At 38.2% G+C, this 24,255-nt stretch overlaps 1 protein-coding gene across 1 annotated transcript in view; it reads right to left on the bottom strand.

Annotated features, from left to right (window-relative positions):
- Nucleotides 1–24,255, bottom strand: part of LOC150095284 (laminin subunit alpha-1-like) — a 1,249,242-nt gene that overhangs the window by 526,680 nt on the left and 698,307 nt on the right. Inside the window, exon 38 of the mRNA XM_090410638.1 lies at nt 19,471–19,582. Within this exon, the coding sequence (XP_090266764.1) occupies nt 19,471–19,582 (112 nt within the window). The remainder of the gene's footprint in view (nt 1–19,470; nt 19,583–24,255) is intronic.

The following is a 24,255-nucleotide window of genomic DNA, read 5'->3' as shown; positions in this document are numbered from 1 at the left end:
ATTATGGGCAAACAGGAAGATCAGTGAACATCCACCTGGAAGAACATGAAAGATACATTCGCTACTATTACTATGGCAAGTCGGGACTGGCAGACCATGCTTTGGACACTCCTTCACACAGGATTAGATGGAGGAAAACGAATGTGCTATTTAGGAGTCGTTATAGATCTGAAAGATTATTTTTTGAGTCAGTAATGGGTTTGAAGAATTCTCCCAACCTTAACAAATATGGTTGCATTACTTTGCCAAAAATTTGGGAGAGGGTTATCCTAAGAAAAACTCCTGGATAACTGCAAGTTTTTTTTTTTTTTTCGTTATAGGCCGCCAAAAATAGGACTTTGGATCTTTTGTCTTTTGCAATTATATTGTTTCACTCACTCACTGTCGCATTTACATGTGTGTTGTGCTCTGATGATGCTGAGTTGAAAATCAGCGAAATATAAGCGTTAATAAAACATCTTTGTTGATAAAAGTGTTTGTGGTGTTGTTAATACCGTGAAAAATAAGTCATGAATAGGTGTTAATTTCAGGATTTGCCAACTCAACATTGAAGGAATCAGCTTTGCTAAAAGTCAATATCTCTCAAAATCCTTCAAGAAAATGATATAGACATAGCTGTCATTCAAGAGATGCACACAGATAATGAACAACAATTGAAATCCAGAGGAATGGGTTGATATACTAGGAGCTACACATCACCAAGCTCATGGCAGTGCAACTTACGTATGCAATAATATAGAGAATGCCCAATTAATATCAGCACATATTAATCAGAACATACACACTATCATGGCCAAAACTGAAGATCTCACAGTAGTTAACATCTATAAGCCTCCCCTAGAATGGCCACCTAAAGTAATTCCCATATTTCCACATCCTACTATTTATATAGGAGATTTTAAGAGCCATCACACCATGTGGAATTACAATAATAATGATGGAAATGGTGAACCATTAACAAGTTGGGCTGAGCAAAACAATCTTAGCTTAATATTTGATGCAAAGAACAAAGGAACCTTTAAGGCTGTAGCATGGAAGAGGGAATACAACCCAGACCTCTGCTTTGTTACCCAAAATTTGCAAAATCAGCCGATAAACACAACAAGGCAAGTCCTTGAAGATTTCCCACACAGCCAACATCACCCAGTATTGGTAGAAGTAGGAATACAAATACCAATAATACAATCCATTCTCCGACCAAGGTGGAAGTTTAGAAAAGTGAAATGGCAGGATTTTTCACTAGAACTGGATAAAATAGTAAGATGGATACCTCCTGTAAGTGAAAACTACAACAGATTCATCGGAGCAGTCATATCAACAGCAAAGAAGTATTTCCAAAGGGTTTCCGAAAGGAATACATACCTGGCTGAAATAAAGACTGTGAAGAGCTATACCATGTCTACTTAGAATCTGGCAACTGTGACATAGCTGACGAATTACTTCAGAAGCTTGATAAGGACTGCAGAGAAAAATGGATAAAAACTACAGAGGACTTAGACTTTAAAAAATCAAATAGAAAAGCATGGAGCCAATTAAAGAAGTTCGGTGGAAGTAACCCAATCAATCGTAAAGCTCCTTTGGTGACTCCAGATCAAATTGCCTGTCAAATAACCTCACTGTCTAGAGCCTCCTCAAGATCATCAACACACATGGGAGGTTAAATGAACACTCAGAAATTTACGACAAAGTGCAGATGGCAGTTCCCAATTTTTGAAGAGAATTTACCACAGACAAAATAACTGAGGCCTTAAAGGAGGTGCAAACCTCAAAGCATCAGGCTTTGATGGTGTTCACCCTGAATTCTTGGTAAACTGTGGAAAAAATGCTTGTCAATGGCTAACAAGATTCTTTTCTCACAATTTTAAGGATGGGAAACCTTCCAAGGCCTTTAAGAGAATCAAAATAGTAGCCATGTTAAAACCCAACAAACCTTAAGATCAAGCAGAGAGCTATCGCCCAATTGCGCTCCTCAGTTGCTATTATAAGCTCCTTGAGATATATTATAAGCTCCTCCTTAACAGAATTATAAGCTCCTCCTTAACAGAATTGGGCCAAAAATATCTGAAGTTATCCCTGTTGAGCAAGCAGGCTTTAGGACTCAATGTAGTTGTACAGACCAAGTACTAAGCCATACTACCCATATCAAAGCAAGCTTCCAGAGATGTTTGAAAACCTCTGTAGTGTTTGTTGACCTTACTGCTGCATATGACACGATATGGAAAGAAGGGATGCTATACAAGCTGATACAAGTCATGCCATGCCAATCCATCATACGGCTTATTGGTAACATGCTTTCTGACAGGTTCTTCCATGTGGTACTGAGAAACAAAATGAGCAAACTGAGAAAGTGAACAATGGGCTCCCACAGGGCTTAGTATTAGCACCAATCCTATTCAACTTATATACATCTGATCTACTGACAACTAAGTCAAAAAAATTTGTTTATGCTGATGATATAGCCCTCACCATCCAACACAAGAGCATTGAAGTAACTGAAGATATTCTCACAAATGACCTTAGAACCACTGGGGAATACTTTCATAAAAGAAACTAACACCAAACCTCAATAAGACCGAGGTTAACTCTTTTCACCTAAACACCAAATTGGCAAATAGGAAACTTCAGGTCAGTTTTAACAACACAATGCTGCAGCACCAAGACCTCCCTAAATATCTGGGTGTTACCTTGGATAGAAAACTATCTTTCAAAAGAACATCTGGAAAATCTCTCTTTAAAGATCAGAACCCATAATAACATCATACAAAAACTGTGTGGTTCTACTTGGAGTTCTGCTATTACACTCCATGTTGGCCTTAGTCTACTCTGTGGCAGAATATTGTTCACCGGTATGGCTAAACAGTCCTCATACCAAGAAAATCGACACGCAAATAAATGCAGCAATGAGGATAATAACAGGTTGTGTCAAGTCCAATCCTCTCTACTGGCTTCCAACTCTGAGCAATATTGCATCACTGAACCTGCACAGAAAAAATGCTCTAGTAAAATAATACAAAAAAAATAAATAGCAATCCCCTGTTGTCGACATGAAGACCTCCCATATATAAATATGAATCAACTTAAATCCTGACGGCCTCCACTAATACTGGCTGAAAAACTAGTAAATAGCAATTTCAATGTTAATTTGAAATGGCTAGAAACCTGGAAAGAAATATCACTACCAGACTTAAACAAGTACAGGGTGTTCGGGATAAATTTGACAGTTTCGTAAGGAAAAAGAAAATCTTCTTTGTATCTATTAAATTTAATGAATTGACAAAAAAACATTACAGGCAGAGTTAATTACAATACTATCAACAAGATTTACTCAAAATAACCACCATTAGCATCGATCACAGCTTCAATTCTGCTTCGGAACCTCGAACAAGCTGATACTACAGTCTCCCTGGGAAGGGCCGCAAAAACTGTTTTAATTTTATCCATTAACTGGGCTTTTGTATTACTGGAAGTGCGATTGGTGTCTTTTTCAACTGTGCCCCATACAAAATAATCCATGGGGTTAAGGTCTGGGGAGTTTGGAGGCCAAACATTTGGACTGGTAAAGTCGTAGAAATTTTCAGACAACCATTTTTGACTTTTCCCAGAGGTGTGGCAAGGGGCCGAATCCTGCTGCCATACATACGGCCTACCATTGGCTACCCTTGTTATCCAGGGCTTGACTACAGTTAGCAACTCCACGAACAAAGCCCGAATTCCAATGCCAGGGTTCTTCAACACCTGTTCCTGCAGATTTGCGAGGAATTCTGCTGTACGAACGCAATCAGATCGTCTGCTAGGGATCTTTCTTCTTGCTACATCCTCGTAGTCACCATTGCAAGTCTCTAGTTCATGCCTGATTGTTTTTACTGTATTCAGGGAGCATTGGGCAGCAGTCGTAATATCCTTATTTTGATGGCGGGCACGAATCATCATGATACAAGTTATTCTCTTCCATGATTCAGTATGGGTTCCAGCTATCCATCCTTTCTGACATCTTGTATATGAATGAAGAAGGGTCCAAACTTTTAAATGAAGAGAAGTGTGTGTTAATACATGTAACTTACGGAAAAATATAATTAATTATAAATATGTCAAATTTATCCCGAACACCCTGTATATCCTTCAAAAACAAAATCCGAAAGGGACTGAGTTTCCACGTCATCTATGGAAAAACATAAATAGGATATGCACAGGAAATGTGGATATATCCCCAGTGAGTCCACACAATGTGGACTCACTGGGGATCTTCATTTGTTTACTGATGATGCAAATTTGGGAAGAATTAGTAGAATTAGTAGCACTGCTGATGTTAATTCCCTTCAGGAAGAATTCAATTAACTTTTTACTTGGACAAAGGAGGGTAGCAGTAGTTTTTATAAGTGGGGAAGATCACCTACACCCCAATGTAACTGTGGGGCCATAAACCAAACCATCCAGCACCTTGTCGAGGACTGCAGCATAAGAGCCTACCCTGGTGACCTGAGAGACTTTTTTGAGGCAGATCCTACAGCTCTTGGCTATCTGAACTAGACTTAAAATTTTAGACTTTTTTTTTACCGGATATTTGTATATGTGCATTACTTGTCTCACTTTTATTGCCTGCACAAATATGTATTTATATATTCTGATGTCATGTGTCTTTATTATGTCATTCATTAAATAAATAAATCTGTAGTCAGTTAGCATCGGTATTTTGGGTAGATGAGCTGAGCAAAAAAAAAAAGATGTTGAAAATGCATGAAATTCACAAGGCAATATCTGATAAAATCAATGTATAATTGCTTACCATGGGCGAAGCAAGTAAATAGAGTAGGAGTGAATTGAAGGAACTGTGAAATTAAGCAAGCTGTGCTGGAAAAGTTATGGAGGTCATGCAAGATGGTTAGTGGGGATCAGATTCATAAAGAGTATAAACTTGGGGTAGGCGAATGGTTGGATTGACCATGAGATGCGGTGATTAATACCCTTGGAGGATAATCGATGGCAATGCTGTAGCCAATGAATTTCTAACTGAGGTTCGGCTGTTGCTGTTACCTTTTTGTGCCTCCATAGCGCAATTGGAAGAACGACGGTACATTGCGCCCTTCGATTGAAATAGGCCTAAGTTCGATTCTCGTCGCAACGGGAGGAATCTTTATCTGGTCGATTTCAATCGAAGGTGAGTTAGCCGATCTCATACGGAGGTAGCAGGGTTTTTTCTCCCGGAAACTCGGGTTTTTCAACCCGCATACAGACAAATCGGCCCTTCAGAACACACGCAATTTACAGACAAAACATACTAGTTGTGGTAGTGGTGGAGGTGGGCAGTAGATGGCATTGATGGAGATGATTCGTAGTAGTGGTTCGGTGTAGTGGTTGAGACAGTTGTAGGTGTCCTCCCGCGATGAGTCTTCGGACTCCTTGGAGGTGTCAGGAATAATAATAATAATAATAATAATAATAATAATAATAAAGCTAGGAAGGTGACAAGCATGATAAAGAAAGAAAGAAAAGGTGTAGTATGAGAGGAGATTGGCAGGTCATAGTTAACTAAAGGGATCTTTTCTGCTATATTGCAAGCAAGAGAAAGAATAATTATGGCAGGTTAACACTGGTGGACAGTAATGGCAGCAGAATAACATTGGCAAAGGATGTGGAATTATAGAATGAGCACTTTATCAGCATATATCATACCTGTGTAAATGATGCTATGCAATATATAAAAGAGGGGCAAGTATTAGGGGAACTGGAATTGAAAAAATTAGTTGTATCAGTTGTTGCTTGGGTTAGATGTAAATAAGGCTGTGGGAATAGATAACATATCACCATGTATTTTTAAGGAATGTGCACCACAGTTGGCTATACATTCATTATATAGTTATTACATGAGTTATTACTATTATTTAATGAGTCTTGCAGTGGATAGTGTTCCTAAGGAGTGTAAAGAAGGCAAAACAGTACCACTTTATAAGCATGGTTTTAGGATAGAAGTCTCCAACTATAGATCAGTCTGCAGTTGTGGTCAAGGTGTTGGAGAGATTGGTAAGGCATAGAATGCAGGATTGGTTTGATGGATATATCATTCTTTATGATGGTACCACATGATAAGTTGATGTACAAGCTGCAGAGGATGGGAATAGATAGTATATAGTGGATAGGTTGTGTATGATTGAGCAGTATCTCAAAAAAGGAGGATAACCAGTGACATGTCCCAGGGTTCTGCTCTTGGACATTTGCTGTTTGTAAACGATATATCATGTGGACTCATGGGAGAATCATACACAATGATATTCCTGGACTTTGAAAAAGCATTTGATAGATTACCACATGATAAGTTGATGTACAAGCTTAGAAGATGGGAATAGATAGTATATAGTGGATAGGTTGTGTATGATGAAGCAGTATCTCAAAAAAGGAGGATAACCAGTGACATGCCCCAGGATTCTGTTCTTGGACGCCTGCTGTTTGTAAATGATATATTATTATTATTATTATTATTATTCAGGCCTCCAAGGAGTCAAAAGACTCATCGAGGGAGGTCCTTCCTAAGACAAAGTCTGTCAAGACTCATCGAGGGGATGTCCTCCCCTGAGAAACACAAAGTCTATCATACCACTCTTTAAACTCACTGACCATTCTCGCTCCCACCACTGCATCAGGCAATGCATTCCACAGCTCAACCACCCTCCACACAAAGAAACCACTCCTTACCCTCTTGCTCACAGTTTCCTTTCGTAACTTCCAGGGATGGCCTCTTGTCATCACTCTTTCCCGCTGATCAACCAAGCGAAAGAACTCCCCAGTGTCAACCCTGTAACCACCTCTCAACAGTTTAAAAGTCTCAATCATATCACCTCTCCTTCTTCTATCCACCAAACTCTGCAGTCCACATTCTCTCAGCCGATCCTCATAACTATCCTTGTACAGTCCTGAAACCATCTTTGTCATCCGTCTTTGTATCCTTTCCACAGTTAATTTATCCCCTTCAAATCCTGGGGACCAAATCTGAGAACAATAGTCCAAGTGTGATCTGATCAGAGACTTATACAATGGAATGATAACCCTCTTATCTCTGCAGGTCAGTATCCTTCTCATAATAGCAGCAATCCTCTGTGTTACCTTCACCACCTTTGCAATATGTCCCCTAAACTTCAGGTTTCTATCAATCATCAACCCCAGATCTCTTGTCTCCCCTACTTCCTCCAGTATAACTCCTCCCATAGAGTATGCAGCATCCCATCGATGTTCCCCAAACCTCAAGACCTTACATTTTGCTGCATTAAACTGACACCCCCATTCATTTGCCCATCTATCTAGCTTATTTAAATCCTCTTGCAGGGCTACCACATCTGCACTATTACTAATAATCCTTCCCAGCTTCGCATCATCTGCAAACAACTGAATATCCCCCTGCAATCCACTGGCTATGTCATTGATAAAAAGGTTAAACAATATAGGTACTAGTACTGAGCCCTGTGGGACCCCACTTGTAACCCTCTGCCTCCTGGAAACTGCTCCACCATACCACAACTCTCTGATACCTATCAGACAGCCAATCCTGAATCCAGTTGACCAATCTGACATCCAGACCCATGTTCTGCAACTTATATATCAGTTTATCATGTGGCACCCTGTCAAATGCCTTCGCCAAGTCTAAGAAAATTGCAGTATATGCCTTTCCCTCATCTAATGTTCTTGTAATTTTATTATAAAAGGCTAGCATATTGCTAAAACAAGAGCATCCTTTCACAAATCCATGTCGATTCTCACAGATAAAATTACCCTCATCTGCCCAATGCTGTACACGGTCCCTCACTACTTTCTCCAAGATCTTAACAACTACTGATGACACACAGACTGGCCTATAATTAGACACTTCCAGTCTGTTACCACCCTTATGCAATGGCACTATCTTACCTTCCTTCCATTCCCTGGGCACCTTTGCTAAAGCCAGACTTTCATTGAAAAGCGACGTTAAAGGTACTGTCAATTCCCTAGCACATTCTCTCAAAACTGGTGGCGAAATACAATCCAGTCCCACAGCTTTACTGACATCCAGAGTACTCAGTATCAGAAGTATCTGAAAGACACTCTCCTCCTGTACCTCCAGACCTCGTACCAGTCCTATCCCTCTAGCATTAAAACTGACTCCTCTAGGATGAAATACTCCAATAAAGTGTTCATTGAACAATTCCACTATGTCCTCTGCATCAGTCACTCTATTCCCATTTTTATCCCACAATATCATTCTTCCACAGTCATTTCTCCTCCTACTGGCCACATAGCTAAAAAATTCCCTAGGATTTTCTTTGGATCTTAGGGCTAATCTTCTCTCATATTCCAGTTTCGCTTTCCTTACCACACTAGTCACTCTTCTGGCCTGTGTCTTATATTCCTCATGCATCTCTTCACCTGTCTCCTTATATTTCTTCCATAGCCTCTTTTTCGCATGCAATTCCTGTTTAATATTGTTTGTAATCCACTTTACTCCAAATTGCGTCCTCTTCTTCACTCGTGGTATACAACTTACCATTGCTGATAACAAATATTCTTTCACAATTTCCCACGCACTGGTGATATCCCAGCCTTCCAATTCCTCCCTCCATGAAACTTCCCGAAGTTGACGTCTAAGACTATTATAATCACCTGACTTATAATTCCACATAAGTTCCTGTCTCTTTCATACTCCTGCATGTCTATTCATTTTCCAAGTCAATACCATATAGTCACTCTCTCCAACTGGTGGGAAAGACGTGAACTCAGTTATTATCAACTCTTCTGATGCTATAACCAAATCCAAAATTTTTGAACCTCTTGTTCCCTCTGTTACATGTTGCCTAAGACATTTGTCCCTCAAGAATTCTAGAAATTCCATTCCCCTATTGCTACATGCATCTTCCTCTCTCCAATTTATACTACTGTAGTTAAAATCTCCCATAACAATCATTCTTCTTGCACTTGCCAAACTTAGCTGTCTAAACATCTCCTGGTCCCCATCCTCTGTGCTCCTGGGTCTGTAGCAACACCCCACTAAATATCCTGTCTTGCCTACCTCTACCTCACACCATACGCTCTCAAAATCATTTGTCTCACTTCCTTCCAAATTCTCCACTCTTAGAGGACATAGGTCATCACTTATCATAAGCAGCACCCCACCACCACGCTTTCCCCTCCTATCCTGACGAAAAATGCTATACCCAGCGACTTCTATTCCTGTTGTTATATCCCCTTCTGTCAACCACGTCTCAGTGATCGCAATAATTTTTGGCCAGGCTGATGCTATCTGCGCCACCAATTCCTCTCCCTTATTCCGGATACTCCTGGCATTAGTATACAGCATATAAATGCCATTGTTTCTATACCCAGCATTATCCCTTCTAGACTCCACTAGGCTCAGTGTTACCTGACATTGTCTCCCTTCTCCCAAGTATCCATTCCCACAAGAGGCTACCCCTGCTATCATCCTCCCTGGGACACACTGACTCGTTCAGAACAGCAATCTCTCCAGATGCCTACGTCCTTCCTCATTCAAATGTAAACGGTCTCTCGCATACAACTCCTCTCTTTCCTCAAACGCACTCCAAGCATCCACATATACCAGTCCTCTCTTGTCACACATTCTCGCTATTATGCCATTCAATATCACCGCTCTTCTGCTCAGCTCATCATTATCATACCTAGGCAACACGCACACTATTTTTCCTCTCTCTGTCTTCTTCCGTACAGTCTCAAGCAAAAATCTCATATCTCTTGCTGCCCGACTTACATTACCACTCAAGTCATTCGTTCCTACCATCACAATCATCTCATCTACCCTTTCACCTCTCTTATATCATGTGGACTCATTGGGGATCTTCATTTGTTTACTGATGATGCAAATTTAGGAAGAATTATAAGTAGCACTGCTGATGTTAATTCCCTTCAGGAAGATTTCAATTAACTTTTTACTTGGACAAAGGAGTAGAGTAGTAGTTTTAATAAGTGCAAGGTGTTGCATTTTGGAGTGCAGAAATATAAGGCTGTGTACTACATCAATGGTGCTGTACTGCAGGAAATGGATGAGATTAGAGATTTGGGAGTCATTGCTGATAGTGCTGCTAGTGTTGGAAAGGCTTCACATCGTAGTGCTGCTATGATAAGAAGTACTCTAACATGTATGGATAAGGAAGTGGTTGTGCCACTGTGTAAAGCACTGGTCAGACCACACTTGGACTATTGTGCTCAAATCTGGTGACCTGGTTTTCAATTTTATGTGGAGGCATTGAAAAGGGTTCAGAGGTGAGTGACTAAGACAATGTCAGGACTTTGGAATGCTCACTGTGGAGAAAGAGTTAAAGAAATGTAGATTACAGAGTTTGGTAGATAGGAAGAAAAGAGGTGATATGATAGAGACACTGAAGTTAGTGTGAGGATTTTATTAGATTAATCTAGAGGGAGTTATAAAAAGTGTAGAAGGTAAGAAGGGAAGAGCCAGAGGTCATCCCTGGAAGTTATGTAAAAGTGTGATGAAGAGGGATGTGAGGAGTAGATATTCATATTTTACATGAAGAATTGTCAGTGAATGGAATGCATTACCAGAATGTGTTGCTAATGCAAGAAGTGATAAGGATTTTAAGATTCTATATGATAAATATGTTGTCAGTTTAATAAACCTCCCATGATAAGCAGGGGTGCATCAGCAGTGTCCGGCACCTGTGTGCAAAACCTTAGTTGGCGCCCCTATGCCTTCTCTCCCCAATAAAAAAACACTTTATAAAAACGTTATTTTTAATATTTGATGCCAATAAAGTCAATATTTCATTTTGAATTTTATCTCCTAATAGGAGGGCATATTTTTAAAATCAGGATCATTAGCTACACGTCGTGTGTGTTCCGATATAAAAGGATCAAGCTTTTCTAACATCTCAATGCATTTTAAAAAATTGCCATTGTTGCAATCATAAAGTTTATTACTTTTATCACGAAGAGTTAGATTTTGTTTGCCTAAAAACTGTACTACAAAAATTATTCTTTTTATAACTTAATACCAACGTTTTCTTTCATTATCTAAAACTGTTTGTTGCAAATGATCAATACAAGTTTTATTTTTAAGGATGTAATTAATTCTGTCCATTTTTTGTAATTGTTCAAATGACTTAAATATTTCTCATGATGATTCAGGTACATTGCAAGATGTTGCCTATATTCTGCTGATAACAGCAGAATATAGAATAAAGTTAAAAACTGCAGCAGATTTTCTTATATATGTTTAGAGCAAATGCGAGTTTGAACAAGATTAAACAAATTCAAATGTGCATCATCCTGTAAACAGTGAACTCATGCTAGTTCAAGCTATTACTTGTTTACACTAAACTACTTGTTAGAACTAGGATCAGAATAAAATAAGATCTTAAGGAATAATAACAAATAAGTGATTATAAATAATTTGTTCAAGACAAATCTATAAAATATAATTAAAATTTAAACAAAAATGTAATTTGTTTTGATATAATTAATGAATAATATTTTTTTAAAGTATTTCCTCCTCGCCTGAAATCTTTGGCGCCTTTACTATCCTGGCACCTGTGTGCATTGCACATATTGCCAGTGCACTCCCTGATGATGAGTCAGCCGACTTCATGGAAGGAGTAATAATAATAATAATATTTTGCCAGGATAGAGACTGTTATATAATACTGTATACTAAGCTGGGGAGGAACAGCAGGTTTAAAATATGTTGTCCTAAAAGCACAAAAGGAAATAATGCAAAAACACTATATATATTTGGCTCCAAAAATCTTCAATGGCTTACAGCTCTTAATACAAAATGAAAACCACATGAATACATAGAGAAATCTGATTAGACAGTACCTAAATTTTTATAAGAATATCAAAAATTTGTTTAGAATAATTGTAAAAATTATAAGTTTAATAAAAGGAGAAACTGATCGATACAAAATATTCAAGGAATTGCTGAACTACATTGTTCTTATTCCATGTGTGTGTGTGTGTGTGTGTGTGTGTGTGTACACATGCCCATATTATTTCCTAAATATATTGTCAATATTATTGTGTACTATTATGCTCTGTGTGCTTATTATACTTCTTGTAAACCAGATGAGCGCAGGCTATTGGGTAATATATATATATGATATCATCATTTTACAATTTTATAATTGTAAAAGAATGTAAAACAAGTCACTGTCCACTGCCATTCTCAGGTCTCTCATCTTTTTCACCTTCTTAAAATTTCACATTAGTTATATAATCTGCATCCTATCCTTGCTTACCAAACACCAAGACTTTGCAACACTGAGCTAAGTATTTCACTCACTTCTGCACAATCATACAGTCTATAACACTGACAATATATATATATATATATATATGTGGAATAAGAACAACTAAGTTCAGTAATTACTTGAAGATTTTTTATCAGTAAATTTCTCCTTTTTATTCAACTTATACTTCTTATACAAATATTCTAAACAAATTACTGAAAGAGAGAGCCAAAAGGCTTCATTTCGACAATGCAAAATTATTCAAATTAAGTGGATATTGAATCCAACATTATTTCATAGCCGAATATAGAAACTACAAGGGTCTCATGCCAAATACAGAAATTATAAAAGTCTCTAGCTTTGCTGAGGAGAATTCAATAAAGGTTGAAACTGGTCTGGGTAGTGACCTTCCCCATAATGTATAACATCATTCATCTCCTAGGGGATGTGTTTTACATTATGGGAAAATACTAAGGACAGTCACCGGAGCTTACTCCACCTTCACTACGAGTTGCCCAGTCATGTTAGCGTATGCTTCTATCCACCAAAACTTTTATAGTCTCTTTTTCAGCATGAAACTCAAGTAGTTTCTATATTCGGCTATGAAATAATGTTGGATTCAATATCCACTTAATTTGAATAATTCTAAACAATTTGTAATTTTGTTATAATAATAAATAATAAATACGGTTCTAATACGTAACAAAAAGTGCTATAGCATAAGAAAATAGTCACTAGTGGCACCCCACAGGGGTATATTATTATTATTATTATTATTATTCAGGCATCCATGGAGTCAAAAGAATCATCGCAGGAAGTCCTTCCTAGGAAACAAAACGTCTATCAAGACTCATTATGGGAGGTCCTTCCTAGGAAACACAAAGTCTATCGTATCACTCCTTAAACTCATTCACTGTTCTCACTCTCACCATTCTATCAGGCAATGCAGTCATTGATTCAACCACCCTCCATGCAAAGAAACCACTCCCCACCCTCTTGCTCACAGTTTCCTTTCGTAACTTCCAGGGATGGCCCTTGTCATCACTCCTTCCCGTTGTTTAACCAAATGAAAGAACTCCCCAGTCTCAACCCTGTAACTCTCAAGAGTTTAAAAGTTCAATCATATCACCTCTCCTTCTTCTATCCGCCATTCCCTCAGTTTCCACATTCCCTCAGTCGATCCTCATAACTAACATTGTACAGTCCTGAAACCATCTTTGTTATCTGCCTTTGTACACTTTCCACAGTTAATTTATCCCCTTCAAATCCTGAGGACCAGATCTGAGAACAACAGTCTAAGTGTGGTCTGATCAGAGTCTTATACAACAGATTGATAACCATTTTATCTGTGCAGGTCACTGTCATTCTCATAATTGTAGTTACCCTTGCAACATGTCCCCAAAATTTCAGGTTTCTATCAATCATCAACCCCAGATCTCTTGTCTCCCCTACTTCCTCCAGTTTAACTCCTCCGATAGAGTATGTAGCATCCCATGGATGTGTCCCAAACCTCAAGACCTTACATTTTGCTGCATTAAACTGACACCCCTGTTCATTTGCCATTCTATCTAGCTTATTCAAATCCTCTTGCAGGGCTACCACATCTGCACTATTACTAATAACCCTTCCCAGCATCGCATCATCCTCAAACAACTGAATATCCCCTTCCAATCCACGGACATTGTCATTGATATAAAGGTTAAACAATATAGGTCCCAGTACTGCCCTGTGGAAGTCCACTTGTAAACTTCTGCCTCTTTGATATTGCTCCACCATACACAACTCTCTGATACCTATCGGACAGCCAATCCTGAATCCAGTTGACCAATCTGACATCCAGACCCATGTGCTGCAACTTGAATATGAGCTTATCATGTGGCACCCTGTCAAATGCATTTGCTAAGTCTAGGAAAATGGCAGTATGTGCCTTTCCCTCATCTAATGCTGTTGTAACTTTATCATAAAAGACTAGCATATTGCTAAAACAAGAGTGCCCCTTCACAAATTCAAATTCATGTTGATTCTCACAGATAACATTACCCTCATCTGCCCAATGCTGTATACAGTCCCTCACTACTTTCTCCAAGATCTTACTAACTACTGATGACAAACAAACTGGCCTATAATTAGACACTTCCAGTCTGCTACTGCCCCTATGCAATGGCACTATCTTATCTTCCTTCCATTCCAATGAGCACCCTTCTCGCAGCCAAACTTTCGTTGAAAAGCGAAGTCAAAGGCATTGTCGATTCCTTTGCACATTCTCTCAAAATTCGTGGTGAAATACCATCCAGTCCCACAGATTTACTAACATTCAGAGTACTCAGTACGTGGAACACACTCTCCTCCTGCGCCTCTAAACCTCAAAACTGCCCTATCCCTCTAGCATTAAAATTTACTCCTCCAGGATGAAATACTCCAATTAAGTGTTCATTGAATAATTCCACTATGTCATCTGCATCAGTCACTCTATTCCCATTTTTATTCCACAATGTAATTCTTCCTTCCACAATCACTTCTCCTCCTACTGGCCACATTGCTAAAAAATTGCCTAAGATTTTCTTTCGATCTTAGGGCCAATCTCTTCTCATGTTCCAGTTTCACCTTCCTTACCATACTAGTCACTCTTCTGGCCTGTGTCTTATATTCTTCATGCATCTTCTCTTCACCTGTCTCCTTATATCTCTTCCATAGCCTCTTTTTTGCATGCAATTCCTGCTTAATATTGTTTGTCATCCACCTTACTTCAATTGTGTCCTCTTCTTCACTTGTGGAATACAACTTACTATTGCTGCTAACAAATATTCCTTTACAATTTCCCAATCAGTAATGATCTCCCGGCCTTCCAATTCCTCCCTCTATTAAACTTTCCCAAGTTGATGTCTAAGACTATTATAATCACCTGCCTTATAATTCCACTTACGTTCCCGTCTCTTTGATACTCCTGCATGTCTATTCATCTTCCAAGTCAAAACCACATGGTCACTCTTTCCAACTGGTGGGAGAGATGTCATCTCAGTTATTATCAACTCTTCTGATGCTATGACAAAATCCAAAACTCTTGAACCTCTTGTTTCCTCTATTACATGTTGCTTAAGACATGTAATAGACATGTCCCTCAAGAATTCTAGAAATTCATTCCCTTGTTGTTACATGCATCTTCCTCTCCCCAATTTATACTGCCTGTAGTTAAAATGTTAAAATCTCCCATAACAATCATTCTTTTTGCACTTGCCAAGTTCAACTGTCTAAACATCTTCTGGTCCCCAACCTTTGTGCTCCTTGGTTTGTAGCAACACCCCACTAAATATCCTGTCTTGACCACCTTTACCTTACACCATATGCTTTCAAAATCATTATTGTCACTGCCTTACAAAGCTTCCACTCTTAGAGGATATAAGTTATCACTTATCATAAGCAGTACTCCACCACCACGCTTTCCCTTCCTATCTGTTGTGATAAGTGACGACTTAGAGGACATAAGTCGTTGTTTATCATAAGCAATATACCCCCATACTTTCCTTCCTATCCTGCCGAAAAATGCTGTACTTTGCTACTTCTATTCCTGTTATTATATCCTTTTCTATCAACCACGTCTCAGTGATCCCAATAATCTTTGGCCAGGCTGATGCTATCAGCACCACCAATTCCTCTCCTTTATTATGGATACTCCTGGCATTAGTATAAAGCATAAAAATGCTACAGTTTCTATACCCAGCATTATTCCCTCTAGACTCCACTGGGTTCAGCGTTACCTTATGTCATCCCCCTTCTCCCAAGTACCGTACCCATTCCCACAAGAGGCCACGCCTGCTACCATCCACCCTCAACATTCTAGTTTTTCTGCAATGACACACTGACTTGTTGAGAACAGCAATCTCTCCAGATGCGTATGTCGTTCCTCATTCAAATGCAAGTGGTCTCTCGCATACAATTCCTTTTTGTCCTCAAATGCCCTCCAAGCATCCACATAATCGAATCCTATCTTCTGACACTTCTAGCTATTATGTTATTCAATATTACCGCTCTTCTGCTCAGCTTGTCACTATCATACCTAGGCAACAAGCACACTATCTTTCCTTTTCCTCTCTGTGTCTTCTTTCATACAACCTCAAGCAAGAATCTCATATCTCTTGCTGCACAATTTACATTACCTCTCAAGTCATTTGTTCCCACCATCACAATCATCTCATCCACTGTTTCACCCCTCTTATCTGCCTTAGCCACGCTTTCTATCGTTCCTCCAGACAAACACTCCTCACGCATCTTATCTTGAGCACCACAGATCATTGAGTCCCCATACATTACACCTCTTACCACCCTGTTCCTCGATTAATAACATGTATGCCTCACTCTCTCCTCTCTAACACTTTTTTTCTGTGTTCCCCTACTTACCTGCCTTCCTGCCATCACTCTATCCCTGGTTCCAGTGCTCCCTCGCATTCTTCTCATTCTCTCTCTCCTACTGTTTCCATTCTCTCCTCTTCTATTATTCCCATCTCTCTCTCTCTCTCATTTCCTCTCTTCCACTTATCCTATTCTCTCCTCTTCTATCATTCCCATATCTCTCTCTCATTTCCTCTATTCCACTTATGCCATTCTCTCCTCTTCTATCATCCCATAACTCTCTCTCATTCCCTCTCTTCTACTGTTCCTATTCTCTCCTCTTCTACTGTTCCTATTCTCTCCTCTTCTACTGTTCCTATTCTCTCCTCTTCTATCATTCCCATAATGCTCTCTCACGCCTCCTCTGATTCGCCTTGCATTCATCTCTTCCATTCGCCTAATCTCGTCTTTCACACTTCTCATTTCATTCCCTAGACATTCACCTGCTCTTTCAGCTCGTCTATCTCTCTCTCTCTGCAAGTCAGCCACTCTTATTTGCCATTCATTCTCCCAATTGAGACCATCTTGAACCAATTGAGAACAATCCTTCAAGCTTTCCATACTCCCCACTCTCATTATTTTATTCATATTTCTCTTACCATTCTCATCCTCTATCATACCACTCATCTCTCTCTCTATGTGGAAAATCTCCCACCTCTGAGTCAGCTACGTCAGTTATGGTCATCTCTAACTCACAAAGTTCCTCCCATTGCCTGCATTTTGTGCATATACGTATTTCCCCTTCTCTCACCTGCTACATATACAACCACTGGGACACATACATTCCACAAGCCCCACATGCTACAAAATCCCATATATCATGCAAAATAGAGTCCTTAAATGGGGGGGGGGGACTTGGCGATACACCATTTGCAATTTTAACTGACACTGCCGCCATTATTCAAAATAGTGTCGAGGAACTATTATAACTAAATAAGTATAAGGGAGTATAACTATATTTGTAAAAGTACAAACAAATACAAACAAAACATTTAAGTATACTAAATATAAATAAAACAAAACTAAATAACGAAAATTTATGTTATCTTCATTTTCTCTTCCACCATTATGCATCCGATTCCGACCCCTTTTTCTCGGTAACCAAAATACACAACATCGCAACAACAACTAACTTTAAAAACAACCACGGAAGGACACTCGTCTTCCAGATAAACAAAGTAGCACAAATCTTGACAGAAGCAGACTATTCCCAGATTAAAAAGCACTTTTTTCAGCACAGCTCAAATTCTTCACCACGTTCTCCGGTGACTCTAGTGCCCTTATCATGTTGTGGTATGTCGTGGGACCATTATTGTTTAACTTGTTCGCAAAATTTAACAAACTGGAAGAGGATCAACTGGACATATCCAGTTTTTTGTTTGCAGAAGGTGCAAAGTTGGGAGGAATTATGATGAGAAGTGCAAATGCTGGTGACTTACAGGAGAATCTGAATGGACTGTATGAGTGGGGGAAGTGTTGCAAAGTGTAATCTCTTGCAGTTGGTATATTTACATCCCATCCTTCCTACACAAGGATGGGATGTAAATTATATAATTAATGTGAAATTTTAAAAAGGTGGAAATGATGAGAGACCTGAAAATAGCAGTGAACAGACTTAAAATTTAGGGTTCACAATGCTAAAATCACATGGGATTATGGCAATTACAAGGGAATCTTAACAAGCAGAAGCAAAAAGTTTGGGTTTCCTTATATAAGACCTTGATCAGATTATATACTGTATATACGAGTACTGTGATCTTGGGTTCCAGAGGACATTCACTAATGTTCAGTGTTGTGCCTCTGGAATGTGGGATAGGATTTAGATTGAGAAAATGCAATATGTAGAGAGGATATAAATAAGAATAAGTTGGGCTTGGCATTAATATGAAGATGTTTCATAGAGTCAAAGGAGGGAAGATTAAAACATGAGGCCATCATTGGAAACTCTCCAGGGATGGCCTCGTAGATTTCCCTCCAGGGAACCCACCAAACTCTCAGACAATACATCTACTCACTACATTCTCACACACACACAATACATTCTACTTCCAACATTCACATATACAATATATTCTACTCACTACATTCTCACACACAATTCATTCTAGTCATTACATTTTTACACAAAATACATTCCGCTCACCAGCCACTCTCAATGTAAAGAACCTGTCGCTCGGTCCTCTTCTCATACTCTCCTTATACAGCTTCTAGGGATAGTCTCTTGTTCTATTTGTATCTTCCTCCATTCTATAAAAAATATCTTTCGCACTGGTAGTATCCCCTTACTAACTTACATATTTGAATCATTTGATTAAATCATCTTAAGTGTTTGAATCAAACTGCTCTCCAACCAGAAGTTGTAAGCTCAAATCCCACCATGGGTATGGATGTCAATGACTGTCTTTAAGTGGGGGCATAATTCTTTGCTAGGTGTGAGCTCACTGCCCTGCTTATCGAATGCCTGAAGCAGCTTGGAAAAAATTTCTGTTTGGTTTCTAGATCAGAATTTTCAAAAAATAACCCCTTTGTGTATCGTCTGTGAAGCTCTCAATATGTCTGCGCATCAAATATGCAGAAGACCCATCTCCACCTTAGTCAATCTTCTCTGTACCCTCTCCAATACATTCCTCAGATATATATTACAAACATATTCACATATTACAAACAAAAATTTCAACTTAAGTGTGCCTTATCATTTAGCTGATTAGGCACACTATTCATAATGTGTTGTCAGTAAGTCTAAAAGCTTTTAAAAAACTATTTATATTTTATGATTGATTATAACCATTCTTAATTTATAGCTTGTATTTACAGGATAATTAAAATCAGTAAAAAAAGCAATTCTTACCAAATGTTTCTGTCCATATTCTACCAATATCTTTCAACAAGTCTTCAGCAACTTCTTTAGTTTCCTGAGCACTAAAAACTATTGGAGGGGCTTTAGCTGTTAAGTTTCTTCCCTAAAGATAAATCAATGAATAAGTTAAAGTACTGACACCGCCTTAGTAAATAAACAACCAAATAAAAAAGATTACAAGGTGAGTATTACATTGATGGAATGGGACTGCAGCAGTTCAGAGAGCATATTGCAAAAGCAGACAAAAAAGCTTCAAAAATCACTTGAATGCTGAAGAATACACTGAAGTACAAATAAAGAGGCAATTATCCCTCATTACAAGACTTTGATACATCTTAAATGCCATGTATAAATTTTGTCAGCTGGATTTTATAGGAGATGAGAAGTGACACACCAAAGGTTTATGGGTTGTCAAATTTGACAGACAAGGAGAAGAGAGGAGAGTGACAGAAACATATAAATTGCTACAGAATTAGACAAGAAAGAAAATTTTCAATACATGGAGTTACATTAGCACTCCAGGGAGTGAACAACAGCTTTATCTCGGAGATAACAGACTGAATGTACATTTTTAACATGAGTCTTAGATTAGCCCAGGTCCCAAAGGAATGGAAAGATGGCAAAATTGTTCCACTTCATAAAGGGTGATAAGACTAGGATTTTGAATTATAGACCAACCTGCTTGTCTGGAGTTGAGGTCAAGGTGTTGGAGAGGCTAGTAAGGATAAGGATTCAGAACTGTGCAGACAGCATGGTTTGCTAAAGGAAGATCATGTATTAACACTTTGAGTCCTATCAACATAAATATACATCAATCGACCATCAACCCAGAATCCCATCGATGTATATTTACATCACTAAATTAAAACTTCCAAAAATAATAATATATACTTGAATTCATTATCAGACTGTACTGTAGTTAAATTTGAACCTTCAGCTTCGTTATCCATCAGGATGGTTGACTCTTACAATAAAAAATGGAATTTATATTTGTATATCATAATGCCTGCCCATTGGCTGCGTCACGTATAAAACAGTCCATATTTCATTATTTTACTACATATTTCTAGTAATTTCTAATTAAGTTCTAATCATCTGCATTCTCAACATTCATACTGCAATTTTTATTTGCTATAACAGTATTGTGCTTATATATTGGACAAGCCTGGTTGCAGATACTAAAAGGTAACTGAATATTACCCAAAATGTATGTATAATGTTAAGTAATATTCCTTGCATTTCAAAAACTGAATGGCCTAAAAGGTAACTGAATATTACCCAAAATGTATGTATAATGTTAAATAATATTCCTTGCATTTCAAAAACTGAATGGCCTAATTCAATAATTTACCACTCGACTTTTGTGGCCAATAGTGGATAATTATAGTGATCCAAACCCCTATGTAAAATGATATTTTCATCATCATAATAACACACACATTTTATTTAAATTTTCATTATTTATGTAACATCTAAGCAATATTTTGACTGAATTTGTTGAATTTTGAAGAAAGTAAATATAACACCAAAGAAGTAAATATAAGTAGAAACTAAAAAAAAATAAATTTTTATTTTTTTTCATAAACCTTGATTTCTTGCAACCCATTTCTTGAGCCCGTATCACATGTATAACTAAAATTTTTGTTCCAATTAATTGTCAAAGATGCTAACTAAAAGACAAAAAATAATTATTTGGATATCAGAAAAATTGCTGTGCAGTATTTCTATGATATTCCTATAAATTTTTTTAAATAGAGCTAAAAATGGTCAGGACACAGGGTTCTTTATGTCTCAGTAGGTCTAGGACTCAAAATGTTAACAATCTTCTTACTTATTAAAACAAGGTGAAATACATTGGATAAGCAGGATATACAGTAGTATATTTAGATTTTACAAAGTTTTTTCATATATTGCCACATGACAAACTAGTAGTTAATTTGGAACAGATAGAGTTCAGGTTATGTATGGGGGAGTGATATTCCAGAAGAGGAAATTCACTAGTGGCGTGTCCCAGAGAGAATTAGAATGAGATTGGAAAGGGCTTACATGATGATATACAGTTGTTTGCAGATAATGCAAGGTTGGGGATAGTTATGAGAAGTAGAGCAGATATTGTAGCCTTGCAGGAGGACTTGAATAGACTGTCTGAATAGGCAAGTGTGTAGGGATATCAGTTTAAAATTGCAAAGTTGAAGGTTTTAAAATTCCAGAAGCAAAGATGGAATGCAGAACATAGGATTGGTGGAGATATTTTGGAGGAGGTAGAGGAGATGAAGGATTTCGAGATTGTGGTGGATATAGATTTGAAATTTCATGGACATTTTGCCAAAATTTTGAGGACAATACAGTGGAATATGAGAATGATGAGGAGAATCATGATGTGTAGAAGGAAGGAATAGTTTGATTCCATTGTACAAGACTGTGATCAAGCTGCATATGGATTACTGTGAATAGATTTGGTTACCAGGTTTTCAAAAGGATGATGAGATGTTAGAGAAGGTCCAGAGATGATTGTCTGAGTTGGTTTCTGGTCTCTGGAATGTGGAATATGAGGAGAGATTGAAGGAATGCAAGTTACAGAGCCTAGTGGATATAAGGAAGAGAGAGAGATGATCGAGACACATAAGTTGGTAATGGATAATTGCCAGATTAGTGTGGATTAGATTTTTCATTGAATATCTGGAGACAGGGGAGGTTAAGAGTATTTTGAGATTGTGAAATTTCATGGACATTTTGCTAAAATTTTATTATTATTATTATTAAACAAGACTTCATGGAGTCAAAGACTCATCTGGGAGGTCCTTTTATAACACACACATCTCATCATACCATGTCTTAAACACACTCAAACTCCTTGCAGACACCACACTCTCAGGCAAGGCATTCCAATCATTCACAACTCTGCACGAAAAAAACCTGCCTCTCACTCCCCTACTCACACCCTCTTTATACAGTTTCCAGGGATGACCTCTGGTTCTCCCCTGATCTCCCACTATTCTCTGTAGAACTTCTCCACCATTGATCTTATAACAACCCCTTACCAACTTGTAGGTCTCTATCATATCTCCCCTCTTCCTTCTCTCCACCAGACTCTGCAAATTACATCTTCTCAATCTTTCCTCATACTCAACATTCCAGAGGTTAGAAACTACCTTACTCAGTTGCCTTTGGACTCTTTCCAACATCTCTTCATCCTTCTGCAAACCCGGTGACCAAATCTGGGCACCGGGTTTTCAGAAGTTTTCCCATTTTGAGGAACAATATAGTCGATTATGAGAATGATCAGGAAAACCCTGATGTGGAAGGATATTTTGATTCCATTGTACAAGACTGATCAGGCTGCATATGGATTACTGTGAACAGATTTGGTTGCCAGGTTTTCAAAAGGATGATGAGATGTTGGAGAAGGTACAGAGATGATTAACTGAGTTGGTATCTGGTCTCTGGAATGTGGAATATGAAGAGAGATTGAGGGAATGCAAATTACAGAGCCTAGTGAATATAAGGAAGAAGAGAGAGAGAGAGAGAGATGATCAAGACACATAAGTTGGCAATGGATAATTACCAGATTAGTGTGGATTAGATTTTTCATTGAATATCTGGAGACAGGGGAGGATGAGAGGGCATCCTTGGAAGCTTTGTATAGTGGGTGTGAGCAGGGGGAAAGGGATGAGAAGTAGGTTTTTTGCATGGAGAGTGGTGGGCGATTGGAATGAGTGAATGCATTTAAGCCGAGGTATGATGAGCTATGCATGTGGGAGTGGGACCTCCCACAATGAGTCTCTTGACTCCACATAGGTCTATTGATAATCATAATAATAATACTTGATGAGGTGTGTGGTGGGAGGGGAGAATACAGGATCATGCATTTTAGTTGTGTAAGAGTGTGGTTAGCTATGGCATAAGGACAAGAGATTTTGCTTATAGAGTAAGCAAAACGAATGTAAAATGTTTGTAGAAAGAAGTCATGAGTGCATTGTCTGTGAATAAGTTTCAGAGACATGAAAGTACCATATTTTTTCATGTATAAGATGATACTTTTTTCTAAAATTTTTAGACCAAAAATTGGGAGTCGTCTTATACACGGGGGGATAACCAGTTGAGAGACCTGCGTTTGCTGTGGCAAAACTGCTGGTACCTTGTCTCTGCCAACAGGCTTCCACCAATCACTAGCCTTTGTTAACCCTGTCGATTGACATCATTAATGGCTGATTCTGAATAAGCCAATCAGAACTCCAAAAGCATTCATTCATACAATGCCCAGAACTGAGAGTGATGCATAATTTCTTAGTATGTATCTTAAAAAATTGCCTAATTACTAAATATTCTTTGAATATTTAAAAAAATATCAAATGAATTTTGTTTTATGTTTAAAATATTGATTTCTTAATTATTATTTTTATGGCTATTTCGCCTGCTTTCGTTTAGGAGTGCCCCCCCCCCCCCCCCCCCGCGCCTTTTTTTTTTGACATTGGCTTTGTACTCAAAAATTCTTAGGGCATTATTGATCTATTGTAGAGACAAATATATGCAGAATAATAGAGGAAGAAATTTTGGACATACCTTGCTTGTGGGAGAATTAATTTGAAAAAACATGGGTTTTTTATATAATATGCATATATATATAATATTATTATTAAGGGTGGGCGGAGCACTTTTTTGGAAGGGGAAGAGATGGAAAAGGGAGCTGAAAATAGAGATTGTTTTTTTGAGGAAGGGGACAAGTTTATCGGAAAAGGCAGGAGAGGGGGTTAACGGAGTGCAAGCCGTTTCAAC

Source organism: Typopeltis vanoorti, chromosome 20, assembly GCF_054136105.1.
Source record: "Typopeltis vanoorti isolate ZY-2024b chromosome 20, IOZ_Tvanoo_1.0, whole genome shotgun sequence".
NCBI lineage: Eukaryota > Metazoa > Arthropoda > Arachnida > Uropygi > Thelyphonidae > Typopeltis > Typopeltis vanoorti.
This window is presented reverse-complemented; position numbering and strand designations above follow the sequence as displayed.